Source organism: Triturus cristatus, chromosome 12, assembly GCF_964204655.1.
Source record: "Triturus cristatus chromosome 12, aTriCri1.1, whole genome shotgun sequence".
Lineage (NCBI taxonomy): Eukaryota > Metazoa > Chordata > Amphibia > Caudata > Salamandridae > Triturus > Triturus cristatus.
Genome location: NC_140595.1, coordinates 755,361,172 through 755,377,517, shown reverse-complemented (window position 1 = coordinate 755,377,517; position 16,346 = coordinate 755,361,172). Strand labels below are relative to the sequence as shown.

General features: G+C 42.3%; 1 protein-coding gene across 1 annotated transcript in view; it reads right to left on the bottom strand.

Annotated features, from left to right (window-relative positions):
* Nucleotides 1–16,346, bottom strand: part of LOC146782715 (vomeronasal type-2 receptor 26-like) — a 120,876-nt gene that overhangs the window by 54,943 nt on the left and 49,587 nt on the right. The window contains exon 4 of the mRNA XM_085637203.1: nucleotides 12,908–13,609. Within this exon, the coding sequence (XP_085493329.1) occupies nucleotides 12,908–13,609 (702 nt within the window). The remainder of the gene's footprint in view (nucleotides 1–12,907; nucleotides 13,610–16,346) is intronic.

Sequence of the window (16,346 nt, the reverse complement as noted above, 5' to 3'; positions counted from 1 at the left end):
GTTCGAGGCCACAACAAAAAAGAGCCATGAACGGAGGAAACATGAAATAAGGCTCTCTCTAGCACATCGGGAGATACACTTTAGGAAGTTCACTGTTTTGATACAGGAATTCGTCCATAATGCCTTGTGAGTCCTTTTGGTTTTAACTGTTTTTTGGACCCATATCTCTGCTTGCAGTGTTTTCAGGATGATTAGACCACCACCAATCACCTCAGCACAACATTCCCGCTTTAGGTCAAACACACCATACATTTTCCAACTTTTGATTGAAAGTGATCTGTCAGTGCAGTCCTATGCTGTGAGCCATGTTATAACAACAGGAACACAGTTTAATGACAGCGCTGCAAGAGGTTTTTGTTTTAAAAGGTGCATGGTAAAGATGATTTACTAGACTGTAATTTGATGAATATTATAGCTTTTCAACGTGGTACCAATAAATATTGGTTTTGTCGCCATGGTGAGATAAAGTGAATGTTGCGCAATCTAGATGCCCATAGCTGGTTTGCTACTTTGAGCTGTGCAGAGTATACTTGGGATAATCTTCATGACTTTCACAGGCATGCTAATGCAAACAATGCAATGACTGATTTCAAGTCTCCAGGCGAATTGTGTCCTATTGATGCTTCAAATGCTTGTAAATAGTGTAATCACAGATTTGAAGCCTTGCTACATTTTATCTTTAACAAAAAATTCCACCACTAGGTGAGTTTGTGGATTTCTTCTGGAGAAAAGAATACTAAGCTAGAGAAGCACCAAATATACATATGTCATTGTGGGTGAAAGATGCACCAGATACTGATGATTCTGGTCCTGATTTAGATTTTGGCAGTCTTCCCACTGAACTGCCGCCATGGTGGTCCAAGGAAGACTGCCAATGCGTCGGCAGTCGGCCCACTGGATTGCAACATTAATCGAGGGCTAGTGATGTAGTGGTGTCACAGCAGCAGAATTGTTTGGCTCATAGGAGAGCCTAAAGAGTATCCCGCCACTGTGACATGCATGGTGTGGCATGCACCCCCATGGGCAGATATGACCAGCGGCCCTATTGGTGGCCCCTTTACATGCTTTTTCAACAAGCATTTAATTGCAGGGTACTTGTAGGAAAGGCAGGTCAGAATCTGCTCAGCGGTTCTGTCATCATCACCACCGCGATTCCCGCCTACTTTACCTCTGCTGGGGGATCCTGGATCCTGGCTACGGTGGCAGTCTAGTGGCAGTTCCACCACAACCATCATGATTGGGTGTGAGGCCCAACACTATGGTGGCAGTGGGACTGCCATCCACCAGAGCGGGAGTCCCAGGACCTCCAACTACTAAATAAGGCCCTTTCTTTGGTCATTCATTGAATAATATGTAACTTGTGACATTCCACAACATAAAAGGAGTCAGATTGCACAGACTGCATATGTTGCCTGTGGAACATGACAGCAAGCTAGAGTACCTGAAGTTATCTTGTGATGCTTGTCATGAAGTGTCCTGAGTTCTCAAGAAATGTAAAGTTCATCATTATTGGTGAGGTTACCATGGAATCAAATATAATGCTAGATTTCATGTACTTGAGGATGCAAACGGTCCTCTGAACTGCCTAAGATGTTCTATTTGATGGTAAACATGTCATAGTTTTTGGAGACTTTCTACAGTTTACTCCTGTCAAAGTTCAAGCAGTTTTTAGGAAACCTTTTCATGTAGAAACTAAAAAGTAATTAGGGAGTTTTGCAAATGTTAACATATAGTTACATTTCAGTATGCTGAGTTGTCACGAAATATGAGACAGGAAGCAGTTGTGGAGTATGGCAATATTTTAAAAGACACAAGTATAGAAATCATTACCTAACAAGCTGAGAAAGCTGTTGATTTTTGCATGGCTAGATATCTATTCCCACACAATAAGTCACCAGTTTCTATAGTGCAAGATTTTTTGAAAACCCAGAAACAGATTGTGTGCCTCATGCCAATAATGGATGAGTGCACACAATTTAACTTAAAAATGCATCATTTGGAAAAACAGGAGATTGTGAGTCTTACTAGCATAGATAAAATGTAACATCAAGGTTTTAACTTACCACTATGTCAATCAGTGATAAAGAAACTGGAATCCCTAAAGAAAACAGTTTCACATGTTACTGGTTTAGAAAAGACTCTAAACCTTTGCAAAAATTGTAGAATAATTTTGCGAGGAAATCTAACCATCGATGAGGGATTATTAAATGGAGCAATGGGGAATGTTCTAGACTTTATTATATATCCCAACCGAACAGAAGATGAAAATATTTTGATTACATTTGACCGTTTTGAAGAGGGTAAATAAAAGGTAGGTGCAATGCTAGATTTCTGTTGGTAAAAAAACCTGTACATGAAAAGATAATAGGTTCCTCTCTGCGTGGCCTATGCTATTACCACACAAATCTCAAGTATTAAGTTTGGATGCAGAAATGATAAATATAGGTCACACAGTGTTTAAAAATGGTATGTATTTTGTTGCGTTATCATGGGTTAGGTCATTGTCAGGGTCTTACAGTCTTGCTTTTGAGGCGAGCAAAGTCAATGCGCACTCATCATGCGTGATAGAATACAATTGTTTGTGAGGGCTGTATGCTCCTCATCTCAGCTTATATGCTGTTGTTGACAAGCAACAAAACGTTCTGAGATTGTAGATGTTCCCAAAGTTCAAAAACTAAGTCAAGAATGGGCAAACAAATTGAATAATGTAATAGGTTTCAATTTTATAACACTTCTGGAGTTTCATGTTTCTGTAATGTAGTACTTAGTGTTCTATTCCATCTACAACCGTTGGTTGAAAAAAATTCTAAAAACAAAGAGAAACCTTTATGTCAAGCTTTCACAATTCAGTTCAGTATTGTACACACTAAAAAAACACACGTGTAATTCAACCTTATTTATATGTAATATAGTTGAGCACTGTAATGGTGCTACACAGTTCACTTTGAATGTACAACAAGATGCACAGGAGTTCTTAATGTTATTGCTAAATGTGTTAGAAAAAGAGGATATTGCAATTAATTACCTTGTTAAAAGAAACTATTGAAGGAACCATAAGTATGTCAATTGTCCCTAGTCAGGCAGAACAGCCATTGAATCAAAATGTTTTGTGTACCTTCCAGTACCTGATTGCACGTGAGTTTCTTTCAAACATCCTTTTGTGAGAGCTGTACAGAATAACTCCTGTTCAGACTTCATATCAGAACTACTGTCTATATTAGTTGTAAGATATATCTAATTCTCATACTACAAAGATGTAGAGCTTATGGTAGCAAAATCAATACTGATACCACCAACTTTAAAGCTGGTCAAATATCAATTTAAAAGATAATGCACACTGCAGCTGTCATTATTTGTCATCATGGGCAGACAATAAACTCTGGCCACTACACAGTGTACCTTAAAAGTGAATCTGGATGGACTGAACTTGATGATGCATGTCTCACAGTAAAGCCTAGGTTACCCTGGAAGCTTACAAATTCCTATATTGTATTTTTAGAGCCAAAGTTCTAGAGGATACAATGTATAGCGACATCTATGTAGATATAAAAAGACAAAAAGCATGCAAGTTCATTTTCATTGTCGTTACGTGGCCTACCAAGGATACGGACTATATAATGAATGCATTTTTTTTCAATAAAAAAAAATGGACTTAAAATAGATAAATAGGTATCAATGTGTACAATGCACCAAACTTACTTTCATAAACATAAAACCTGTGGGTATTTTACATAAAACTAATTGATTTATTTTTTCCCACAGTTCCATCATGGATTGTGTTTAATTAAACTATAAACAATGTTAGTATTTTGGTGTATATGAATTGTATATATTATATCAGAATATTTTCAGTGTAAGTGAAATTTCTAAAACCAGCAAAAAAAGAATTTTTTCATCAAAGTTGAAATAAATCTCTTGAGTGTCCCATGAATAGCTTGCAAGAATAATGAAACATCCTCAAAATAGATTTAAATGGTCAAAGTAATAGTACACATTATTATAAAAAGTAATCACTCTTTTTCAAAATTATGATTACCTCTTTAATGTAAAAACACAGAAAGCCCATGAAATGTCTGCCATTAGATTATTAATGAACTTGCTGAGAAGATCACTCAATGTGACAGTTACAAGAAGTGAGCAGGTGAGCAATCTCAACTAAAATATTGTCTTATACCATATTATACTCAGACATAATTTATTAGAAACATTTTGCAAACTGTGCACCCTTTTCTGTTATGTTAAAAAAGCCATCCCCTTTCAAGATGATGTGAGCTCACTGGATATATTATTTAGTCATTCTACCATAAATACAATAACAAATTATTCATTTACATAAAAATAAATATTGGAAATTCACTGAGAAAACCAAAGGTTTTGGTCGGACCCAGGCTGGACGAAAATAGGTGTGAAAGTAATTACAGTAGTCACTCTCCACTATCTACACAATAAAACAAACTAACACGCTCATTGGATGATGTCATCAGTAATGTCATCACTAATATCATCAATAATGTCATTTGAGGTGTCATCAGTGATGTCATAAATGATGTCATAGAACATTTCACGAGTGATGTAATATGTGAAGTCTTATGCAGTGCATTGAGGGAGAGCAAGTTATAGGTACCACTGCAAACTATAACTGGTGAATTTCTGTTTTTTAATTACTTCTAAACATTAATGTTGTCAGTGAAATATTCACCTAAGTATAACGTTACTTTGATGCTTCAGTGAATATCTATCTATCTATCTATCTATCTATCTATCTATCTATCTATCTATCTATCTATCTATCTATCTATCTATCTATCTATCTATCTATCTATCTATCTATCTATCTATCTATCTATCTATCTATCTATCTATCTATCTATCTATCTATCTATCTATCTATCTATCTATCCATTTGCTAATATATATGTTACATCACTAATGACTTGAAAATATTGATGACATCACTTTACTGATAACTTCTCAAATGGCATTAGTGATGACATTATCCCAGAATCTGCCCCTCAAATTGCTCTATAAACTGTTATATAACTGGTGGTCACCAGTAGGTAGTTATAGTTAGGACCTCGTTTCTATTCAAAAAGCGTTTTTTTCTTTTGCCAATATCTTTGGCGCCACTTGACGAATCATCGCGAAATTTTCAAATCAAATTTTTCACTCAGGTCAGCTCCTTTCTTGAAAGATTTGGGGTGATTTGTCAAGCAGGGTCCGAGACAAAGGGGGTCCCAAAACATGTTTTCCTCATGTTAATTTCCATAGGAAATTTAAAACAGGTTACAGCCCGAACTGCTGAACGGAATTACACCAAATTTGACAAAAAGGTAGTCCTTGGTTCAGAAAGAGACCATTTTTTAATATGGTGTAAATCCGTTTAGTAGTTCTTGAGAAATTTAAAAAAGTAAAATATTGATATCTGATCACCGAGGAGGAGTCGCGACTCCTCCCATGCACAAGCTGACTTCTGATTGGCTGCCAACACTCCAAACCAGGAAGTGTTGGCAGCCATCTTCAGTAGAAAAAAAGGTGATTAACAAAAAAAGGGGGCAGATTAGAAACACCCTGACCCCCAGGCCCCCCCAAAACATTTTTTTGTTTTAAATTGCCAGAATTCACGCTGGGTGCGTGAATCCTGCCCAAAAAAGTTTTTAAAAAATGAAGGGCGGGCTCCTCGCTTCGTTATCTGTAAAGCACCAGAGTGGGCAGGTCCCGGGGGCGATGCAGAAATATATAGTGAGGACCGCAGGAGCCCCCGCTGACCCGGGGACCACCACCTCCCCGGGGCTTAAATACATTTTTTATACAAATGTGCGTGGGGGCCTGAAGGACCCCACAAGCCCCGGGGACCACCACCTCCCCAGGGCTTTCTTCAATTATTTGTGGGGGGCCTCACGGGCCCCCCAGAGCCCAGGGGACCACCGCCTCCCCAGGGCTATGTTAAATGCTGGGAGGGGGGCCACGCGACCCCCCTCATGGAGCCCTCCTAGGCCCTGGGGGCTGGCACCCCCCAGGGTCGGCTCCTGCATTGTCCCAGCGTGCCCACCCCGGGACATTGCTGTCTGCTATGGCATAGCAAACTCTGCTTGGCTTCAATGAAGCGAGAGCAGGAAAACCTACTCTTGCTTCAATGAAGCAAAGCAGAATTGCATTTGAGCAAGGGGAACTGCATGTCTGCCGCTCTCCGTGCTAAAAAGCAATGCTGGCTCCCGCAGGAGGCGGAGAGCCGACAGGGACCGTGGGGGCATTTAGCTCCCCCTTGTGGTCCCCAACTTGAGGGCCAGCCCCGGGGGTTGGGGTCCTCTGGGCCATAATCTGCAGGGGAGGGGGCCCACTCAGCCCCCTCCAATTTAATACTTAAAAAGAAATGGCAGGCCAACCCTGGGAGATGGGGTCCCCGGGCCAATAGTGGACTAGGGAAGGGAGGCCACACTGCCCCCCTTCCCAATAAATAAATTAAAAAAAGGAGGCCATGCCCCGGGGGATGGAGTCCCCAGGGCCAAAATTGGCCCCTTCCCGGTTTTTGTTTTTTTAATAAATAGAAGGTGTCAGACCCGGGGGATGGGTTCCCAGTGCCCCAAATATAGTAAAAGAAGTGGGGCCACACAGCCCTACTTCTAGAAAACAAAATAAATAAAAAAGCTGGCATCTCACCGGAGGCCCTGCCCCCTCAATGCACAACTCTGCAAACGCACCCCATGGCAGTTTGTAAGTTGGAAAATTAAGTCCCCATAAATACTGAGGGTCCCTGGGGTCATCTAGCCCACCAGGTACCTCCAGTAAGCGACCAATAGCTGGTTTGCAGATGGGTGGTCCAAGGTCATGCCCCTTTTTAGACCACTCTGCAAACACACCTCTTGGCTCACTGCTGGTGGGGCGATGAGGTCCTCCTGTGTCAGGTGGACTTCATCCTCCAAGCAGCAGTGCACCAGGAGCTGTATTTGCAGAGTGGTGTAAAAAGGGGGCGTGGCCTCAGACCACTCTCAGCAATCCAGGTGTGTGGCACATACTGGAGGTACCTGGTAGGCTAGTTGGTCCCCAGGGACCCTCAGGAATGAAGGGGAATTAATACCCCAAATTAGAATGCGCATGAAGGCGCGTTTGCAGAGAGGTGGGACCTCCTGAGCAGGCCTAGGGGGTCAGTATGTTTCTAACCTTCCCCATTTTCTTGTGTTTTATCTTTTCTTTACTGTTTTCTTGTGACTCGGTTTTACCGAGCCACAAGATGGCTGCCAACACTTCTTGGTTTGGAGTGTTGGCAGCCAATCCGAATGAAGCCCATGATCACCAGACGCCAATATTTCTTATTTTAAAATCTCTCAGGAGCTACTTACCAGATTTACACCATTCAAAGCAAAGAGTGCACTCTGGAACAAGAGCTACCTCACTGCCAAATTTGGTATAATTGACATCATCCAGTGACTCTGTGTTTCTGTAAAGTTTAAATATGTTTTATAAATATGTTGACCAAGGTATATTGAAGAATGAGTGGGTATATACGTGTGTGGATGGAGGATTTAGTAGGTGCGTGACTGACTGTATAAGTGAGTGAAGAAATGTGTCTTACTGAATTCATGGGTTGGTGACTAAACTGGGTGAATGTCTGTATCAGTCTTTCTATTGCTGTGTAAGATGCTGCATTGGTTGATGAGTAGCTACATGAGTGTCTATATGGGTTATTGATTGGTTGCATGAGTATTTGCGTATTTGTATGGGTGCCTGAGTGTGTGTGTGGGTGGGTGGGAGGTGTGTGACTTTGTGCATAGATGTGTAAGTTCTTTATTCACTGGGTGTATGGATTCAAGACTGCATCTGGAAACAGCTGTATGGGTGGGTGAGTGTGTGTAAGGGTGTGTTCGTGAGTGAATGGATAGATGTCATCAGTGATGTCACTGACCATGTCATGAATGATGTAATATGTGACGTCATCAGCAGTGCATTGCGGGGCGTGAGTTATAGTTAGCTCAACTAACTATAACGGCCGAATTTCTATGGTTTTGTACAAGTGAAATATGCAACTAACTATAATGTCCCTGAAACCTATGTTTTTTTCAGTGAATTTCTAACGTTTTTTAAATGCTAATTTGTAACTATAACGTCCCTGAAACCTATGTTTTTTGCAGTGAATTTCAACGTTTTTTTTAAATGATAATTTTTAACTATAACATCCCTGAAACCTGTTTTTTTAGTGAATTTCAAAGGTTTTTTAAATGCTAATTTCTAATTAGAATGTTCATTAAACCTAAAGTTTTTTCAGTGAGTTTAAATTATCATTCCATTCTCAACCTGGTAAAAACAGTTTATATCGCCAGTTTTCCAGCAATAGCTTCTGCAAAAAAAATTGCAATAAATGAGAGCAACAACTAACGCTAAGAATAATAATGATAAAACAGGCGATAAGCTGCATTAGCAGTAGGAATGTATCATCTGCCTTTTACTGGTGTAAAGTAGGACGACTACCTACAGTGTGAAAGGGAGCCCAGCCCAGAATCACATCTGAAGACCAACTCATGTCATAGAGCTACCGATCATGCACCTCGCACACCCAAGAAGGCCACAAAACACACTGCCACCACCCTCAGGACCTCACCCCTGGATCACCCCCCTACTACCACCGAGGCAGCACACATCAGGACAGCGAACCTTCCAAAAACAGCATGGCCCCTCAGCCACACAATAGCTGAATGTTGCGAAATGTGGCCACCAAACATGTGTGAAGGACGCAAGTCACCCACCAATAATAATGCAAGTTACCAAGTGTAGCGGTGATGTGCTGGACAGACCTCACTAAGCAGAGCACAAACTTCTCCATGTGTACATATACTGCTGGTGCTTGTAGTGTTGTGGACAGTCGACACAATGTTACCTCAGACAGTGGGGAAGATCTTGCTCATGTACCTGTTTCATCCTCCCCTGTAAGCAGAAGCGCAGTGGGCTGGTCCAACGTACACCACTCCAGCATAGAAGTGTGAATAAATAGGCCGGGCCTCTGGGCGGGGTTCACTTGTGTGAAGACCAATGTGTCTGCCAGAGTGGTGCCCCTCACCCTGCCACGTGGCTGCCGCCATGACTGTGGGCCTCCTTGACCCATGCCCCCTGCGAACACAGCGGCACAGCACCGCAGAGTTACATCTGTGCACACTACTTCCTTTGATCTACCCGGCAGACAGCAGGACTCACAATTCAGATGGAGTCGCGAATGCAGATGACGCAGTCCAGTAGGCAAGACACATTGCTCCCAATGCGGCCCACCGGACCACGCATCATCGCAGGCTGCATACACGCTGAGCGCCAGAGGTACCACTAACTCAGTGCACTGCAAGTCATCGCCATGTGGCCTTACTGAGGCAGAATTCAGTAGACAAAAGACATTGCTACCAGTGCGGACCGCCCGGACCACGCATCATCGCAGGGTGCACAAACGCTGAGTGCTTCATTTGCCACTAACTGAGTGCACCACAAGTCATCACCACATGGCCTTACTGAGGCAGAATTCGTTAGACAAAATATATTGCTACCAGTGCGGCCCGGCCGAACCACGCATCATCGCAGGGTGTGCACACGCTGGTTGCTTCAGGTGCCACTAACTCACTGCACCACAAGTCATCGCCACGTAGCCTTGTTAACGCAGATTTTATTAGACAAAATACATTGCTACCAATGCGGCCCGCCTGGACCACACATCATCGCAGGCTCAGCACATGCTGGTTGCTTCAGGTGCCACTAAGTCAGTGCACCACTGAACCACTTATCATCGCTGGCTGCACACACGCTGAATTGCCAATAACTGTGCAGCTCAACTGACCGTCCCGTGGCTGTGGGACCTTGCTGACCACTGCCTCTGGCCTACACTGTGGTCAGCAGGGCTCACTATTAAAATTGAGTCTTTATTCATTAATTACAGAGTCCAGTAGGCAACTACAACATCTTCGAAACCTAAATAATATCCTTTTAGTATCCTTGCTTCAAGAACTTTTTTGATATCAATTATAGCTTTAGTACAATCACCAAATTTATCTTGCAAGTCCAAAGGAACACTGAATGGCAGTCTACACTACGGCCAGCAGAGCTCACAGTTCAAATTCAGTCTTGATTTAGTAATTTCAGAGTCCAGTAGGCAACTAACTATAACGTCCCTGAAACCTACACAATTTCAACAATGTATTCCACACAGATTTCATCTTTTGTTACCTACACTGCGGTCAGCAGAGCTCACAATTTAAATTGAGACATGATTTAATAATTACAGACAGAATTGTACTCTATTTCCACGGATTTTGTCAAGAGGAAGTGACAAAAAGCATTCCTCGATGTCTTTTTTAAAAAAAAAAAATTTATTTTGAAGATTTTATGCAAGAAACAATCACATTTCAAAATCCACAACATTGTATAGGTGGCGACCAGAACCAGCACATAAATCAGATAAGGTGAATTGACAGGGCAGCGTTCTACAAAAACAAAAAAACAAAAAAGGGAGAACAGGAGCCGCAGGCCCTAGGAACCCAAATAGAGATAACAATAGAGCAGACCCCAGTAATGAGTATTAATCAAAGAGGATTATGACACACAATATACCCTATCTTACAGACTCTTCAATCCATTCTGCAATTGGCGCCCAAATTTGTATCCCCTTTGCTCTCTTTCTAAATCCCTTTGTCTTATAGATTGCAGATTCCATATTAAAGGTCGCCAGAAGTCTGGCCCTCCAAACAAAAAATGACGGAGGGTCAGAGGAGATCCAGTCTTTCGTAATACAAGCGTGCAGGATCGCCATACAGATAAACAGAAAGTAAGCTATAGACTTCGATCTTATTTCCACTTCAGCTTCTGTTTTAATTCCTATCAATACCATCTCCCCATTAATGCAAACTGGTGATCCCACTACTACTGCCAAAAAGGATTGAATTGAAGATAGGAGATCCACCAATTCTGAGCACGAGTAGAACATATGGACAGCATCTGCAGCTGGAGTACCACACCAATTGCATTTAGTTCCTGCTCCTGTACCCCATTTAGCGATCTTACCCGGTGTATAATATAAATATAAATAGCCATATAATGTTGTGCACGCATCCTACCAGTGATTAATATTTCATTTGCCAAGGCAATAGAAGTATTTAGCACAATTCTCTCTCTATTTAACTTCCTTTCCCACCTTTCCTGACAATACTGTAAGTCGTCTGGCAATAACTTTATCAAACTAGAATAGAAGAAGCCAATAGGCATACTTTTCCCCAACTGTTCTATTAAGGTAATTTTTCTAAATTGGTGCATACCACCTGGAGCTAATGTATTACAAAAGCTACGAATTTGCAAGTATTTAAAGAAATCATATTTTGATAAGCCATATTGTAGTTTTAGCTCTGTAAAAGATAAAAATTGGCCATCTGGACAGAGATCTCCTAAGCGAGAGATCCCCTTCTGCGTCCACCTAGTAATAGTATAGTCTAAAAAGATTGGAGGAAGTACCTACAGCCTCAAAAGGGAGCGGTACAAAAGTGGCTGGTGATGGACGGAGCATGAGAACCAATCAAACACTCACACCCAGTCAACAGATCTGGGTTTGATCCATCACCGTTCTTTAGCCCACTCTGCCACCCCAGTTCAGACATGGCCATATGCAAATCAGTCTGACCCTGTGCCTCATGGGAACAGTCCAGCCCGAACTGCCAAGCCATGCCTTCCCTGGACCGGAAACAAGCTTCCTAGGACCGGTTTCTGGCATTTCAGCCGTCTTCAGCCAGGCTTGCTTGAATCCAGTGGCAAAGTGAGCAAGGGACTCACGTCTGAGCATAGCCTGCCAACTTATGGCGAACAAAGCGGTACTTTTAAAGTATATAGCTGGAAATTCAAGTGGAATGGTTCTAAACAAGTATAAAAGCTTGGGCAGCACCAGCATCTTTAAAACGTTTGACCTCCCATGCAGTGACAGATGAAGATTGTTTATTCTCTCTAACGTAGCCTTAACTCTATCTAATACTGGGTTCAAGTTTATTTCAGGAATTTTATTGACGGGTGAACACAACTTGATTCCCAAGTAGTTAGCTTCAGAGAGGGTGGAAATGCCATCCGGAGGGTTACCCCACACATAAAATCTGAGTTTTAGTTAGGTTTAGTTTATAGCCAGACATTAACCCATACTGCAAGGCAAGGTGTTCAGTTGTTGATTGAGCAGAAGGAATATCAGTAGTGAGAATAACAATATCGTCTGCATATGCCAATGCTCTATACTTAATGTCACCCACTTCCACAGGTTTAATGTCATTGGACTGATTTAATTTAGACAAAAAGAAATCAATATAGAACGCAAATAATAAAGGTGAGTTGGGACAGCCTTGCCGCGTTCCGCGGATAATTATGAAAGATTCTGACTCTCTACCTGACAAGCATATACACGCCGTGGGTAATTTATACAGTGACTTGATAGCTTGAAGTATACCCGGACCAAATCCCTTCAAACGCAGTACCTCCCAAAGAAAATGCCACAATACCCTGTCGAATGCCTTCTCGGCATCCAACAGGCTGATTCCGATAGGGGTCTTTGTGACTTCTGCCCAGTCCATCAATGCTATCACACGACGAACGTGATCGGTTGTGTCGCGGCCAGGGATGAACCCATGCTGAAGTGGTGAAACGAGGGTGGAAATAATACTCGACAGATGAACAGCTAGAACTTTGGAGTAAATTTTGCCGTCAGCATTGATTAATGAAATAGGTCTGTACGAGGAAGGTAACACAGGAGGTTTGTCTTTTTTAAGAAATACTGTGATTATTGATTTCTGCCAAGACGGAGGGAGTAATCCCTTTTGAGTACTTAAAAACGTTGCCAGCAATTTGTCTTTTGGAGCCGAGAAGAAGGTTCTAAAGAATTCCACATCCCTTCTGGGCCCACCGCCTTACCTACCGCAAGGGATAACATTGCTGCCTCCATTTCCTCAATAGAAATATCGGCCTCTAGCTCTTCTTTTTGTTCTGGAGTTAGTTTTAGGATCTCATAATCTCCCCAGAACCCTACAAATGTACCTTCTATATCAGTAACATCTTCATTTAGGTACAACTGAGTATAAAAATTATTAATGATCTCCAAGACTTTAGCGGGTTCTGAATGGATTTGCCCAAGTTCATGCTGGATTGAATCCACCCTCCTAGCAACTTCCTTCTGCCTTAGTCTTTTAGCAAGTAGGCGACCCGAATTTTCTCCCACCTCATATAAGTCTGAGCGATGAACCGCAACTTGGGCCGCTAACTTGGTAGCGAAGTTTTGATAGACCCTGATTTTTTGAACAGCCAGATCTTTTGCTTTCTGATCATAATCCTGAGTAGTAGTAAGAGCCCGCATAAACTTAACTTCTAAAGCTCTTAGTTTATTCAGCTCCTCCTCCTGTTCTGCCTTTATTCTGCGTTGTTTATTAATCGAATAACTAAGGGACTCCCCCCGCACCCCGGCCTTGAAAGCGTCCCATATCATACCACTTGGAGCAGATCCACGATTAAATTCGAAAAACTCCACTATCCATTTAGAGATTCGTTCCTGATAAGCAGGGTCAACCAATAACTGACGCTCAAATGTCCAGGTTTTTTTAGAGGGTCTATACAGTGTTTCTACCTTTAATTCCAGAATAATAGGATTGTGGTCAGATATTATTTTTGGTTGAATGTCAATCCTAGCGTTAGTCAATAATTCTAAGGCAGTAAAAAAATAATTCAATCAAACATGTTTCTGATGAGGGGCGGAGAAAAATATATGGCCGGGGTCGTTAGATCTTTTCACCCACCAGACATCTACTAGACCAAAATCATTAAGGAGACCCTTGGTAGCCTTGAAAACCCTAGTCAAGTCAAGTCAAAGATATGTTTATTTAGATCATAATCTTTAAACAATACAAAACAATTAGTGTAATTTAAAATTAATTCACATCAATCGCACCGGCAATTTTACCGATTAAATATTCAGACCAAATTAAAAACCCTAGTCTTTTTCCCCTTATACTCCATGTTACTACTAATGTTTTCGTCTCCTCGCAGATGTAAGTTAAAATCCCCACATAGGATTAAAGGAGAAGGCCATGAGGCCAATTCAATACTGATGTCATTCAGCATATCGGGGTCGTCGGAATTCGGCCCATACAATGAGCAAATAATACAAACAAGGCCATCTGTCCTCATCTCGATAATAGCCCACCAGCCAAATTGATCAGTCTTAACACGTTTACATTCCCCACCCGTATTTTTTAAAAATAGCAACACCTTTTGTATTCGACCCTTGCCGTGTGCAACACAATAGCTCAAAACCGAGATCTTTAAGGCAGACCCTGTTGTTCCATGCAATATGTGTTTCTTGAATACATAACAATTCTACCCTCATTGTTTTAAGAATCTGATCCATCATCCCTCTCTTTTTTTTGTTATTCAACCCACAAACATTCCACGAGCAAATGGCAAATTTACCCATCTTTAATCAAATCTTGTTTTATCAGAGCTGTCAAACCAGGGAAACACCGCCCCCAAATATTGGTGTATTTAAAGCTTACTTCCACCAGAAACTCTGCAAGGATAACTATAGCTAAGAAAAGTTTACTGAACCATACCTTGCCTTGCGCAATTACGCTTCACTCCACCATACTGCTGTATTCCCTATGTTCCTTGCCCCACAGCCCCCCCTCCCCCCTCCCCCCTCCCCCCTCCCAGCTACTACCCCTACACCCCCACCTTCCCCATAACCCACCCAGAAGAGGCTAAGGGACTGTATAGTCCCTCTTAGAGATGGATAGAGAGGAATAAGCGCTCCCCCACTCCCATATCTCCCTGTGGATATACCGAACTACGTTTATCGAAGAGGAAGCTTTCGCTGATCTCACTAGTCTCGCTGCAGCAAGTTAACCTTTACAGTGCCCCCAAAAATTCCTTCACAGCTATCTCGGAAGTAAAAAATGAGGTTTTATCTTTAGCTATGACCTTGAGCTTAGCGGGATTTAGTAGATAAGCTTGCGCCCCTTTCGCTTGCAGTGGCAGGATTAATTGGCGAAGATGCCATCTAAGTTGTACTGTGGCCTGACAGTAGTCAGGGGACATAAAAAACTCACAACCTTTAGCTCTCAGCTTACGGTTAGGCCGTGCTAGGTCACATAAGTGCTCGCGAAGTAGAAAATTGTTCAAACAAATAAGAATTGCCCTAGGTTTGGCCGCTGCCCCACTAGAGCCAGCTCGCAACTGAAAGGGGAATCTATGGACCCTTTGTAGCTCAAGCTCCCATTTCCAATTAGTTAGCTCAGGGAACACATCAGTACATAATTCGATCAAGAACTGCCGAATGTCATTCCCTTCCATCCCCTCGGGGACACCAAGTATACGCAGGTTATATCTTCTTGACCTGTTTTCAATGTCAGTTAACTTCCAGTTTATGTCATTGTGTGTCGATTGAAGGACAGACACATCCCCTGGACCCGCAAGCTCTCCGCCTTTGTCTCCTCTCGGTGTGACATGATGGCATGATATATTGTCGTCAATGTAACAGCATTATCAACCTCTTCAGAGCTAAGACGTGGGTCTGTGGTAGTGCTGTTTGGCAGAGTGGCTTGTACTGCTGTGTAGGAGTCTATATAAGATTCTAAGATTGGTGATCCATCATTAATTATAGCCTGCCCTAGCAAGAGTTTATTAGGACGAGACAAGTCTTGCCCCTTTTACACCGTGTTTCCCCACTCTTGTAGTGAAATATTAGTCTCCTCCTCGAAAGGTGCAGAACTCGCGCCGCTTCTGTCATCCGCCCAATCAAGAGCCAGACTTTCCCCCTCTGAGACGACTGAGACATCTGACATAGAGTAAAATTTCGCTCCAGAGCCACAAGAGTCCGCCTCTATGACAGTTTCTGCTAAAGGGGGCTGATTATCAATCACTGAGTCACCAACTTCTGAAGCAGCTAAGCCGTAGAGTAGATCGTGGGGATTGTTGAGCTGTAGCTCTGTATTATTTTTGATCACAGGGTTCAGAGGATCGTTAGAAGATAAGGCAGTGGGAAGATTCTCTAAGCAGTTTGCTGCCGTTTTCAGTGTACTTACTATACCGACAGGTGTTTCCTTGCTCTTGCTAATCGGGATAGGCAGGGTCTGAGCTTGATTCGAATTTGTACTGGAGCCATGCTTCTTCTTTTTAAAAATCCGTGCAATTGCCATTCTTGAACCAGAGCAGCGACATCCCTCACAACCGCATCCTGACTGACTAAGGAATCGGGTAGCTCTTTGGAACCGGACTCGCTAGCGGATCGGGTGCCCTTCTGTGCATTACCGTCAGATGGCAGTGCGCCAGTCGGGTCCTGATTCAAAGTTAGTTGTGCTGCACTCGAT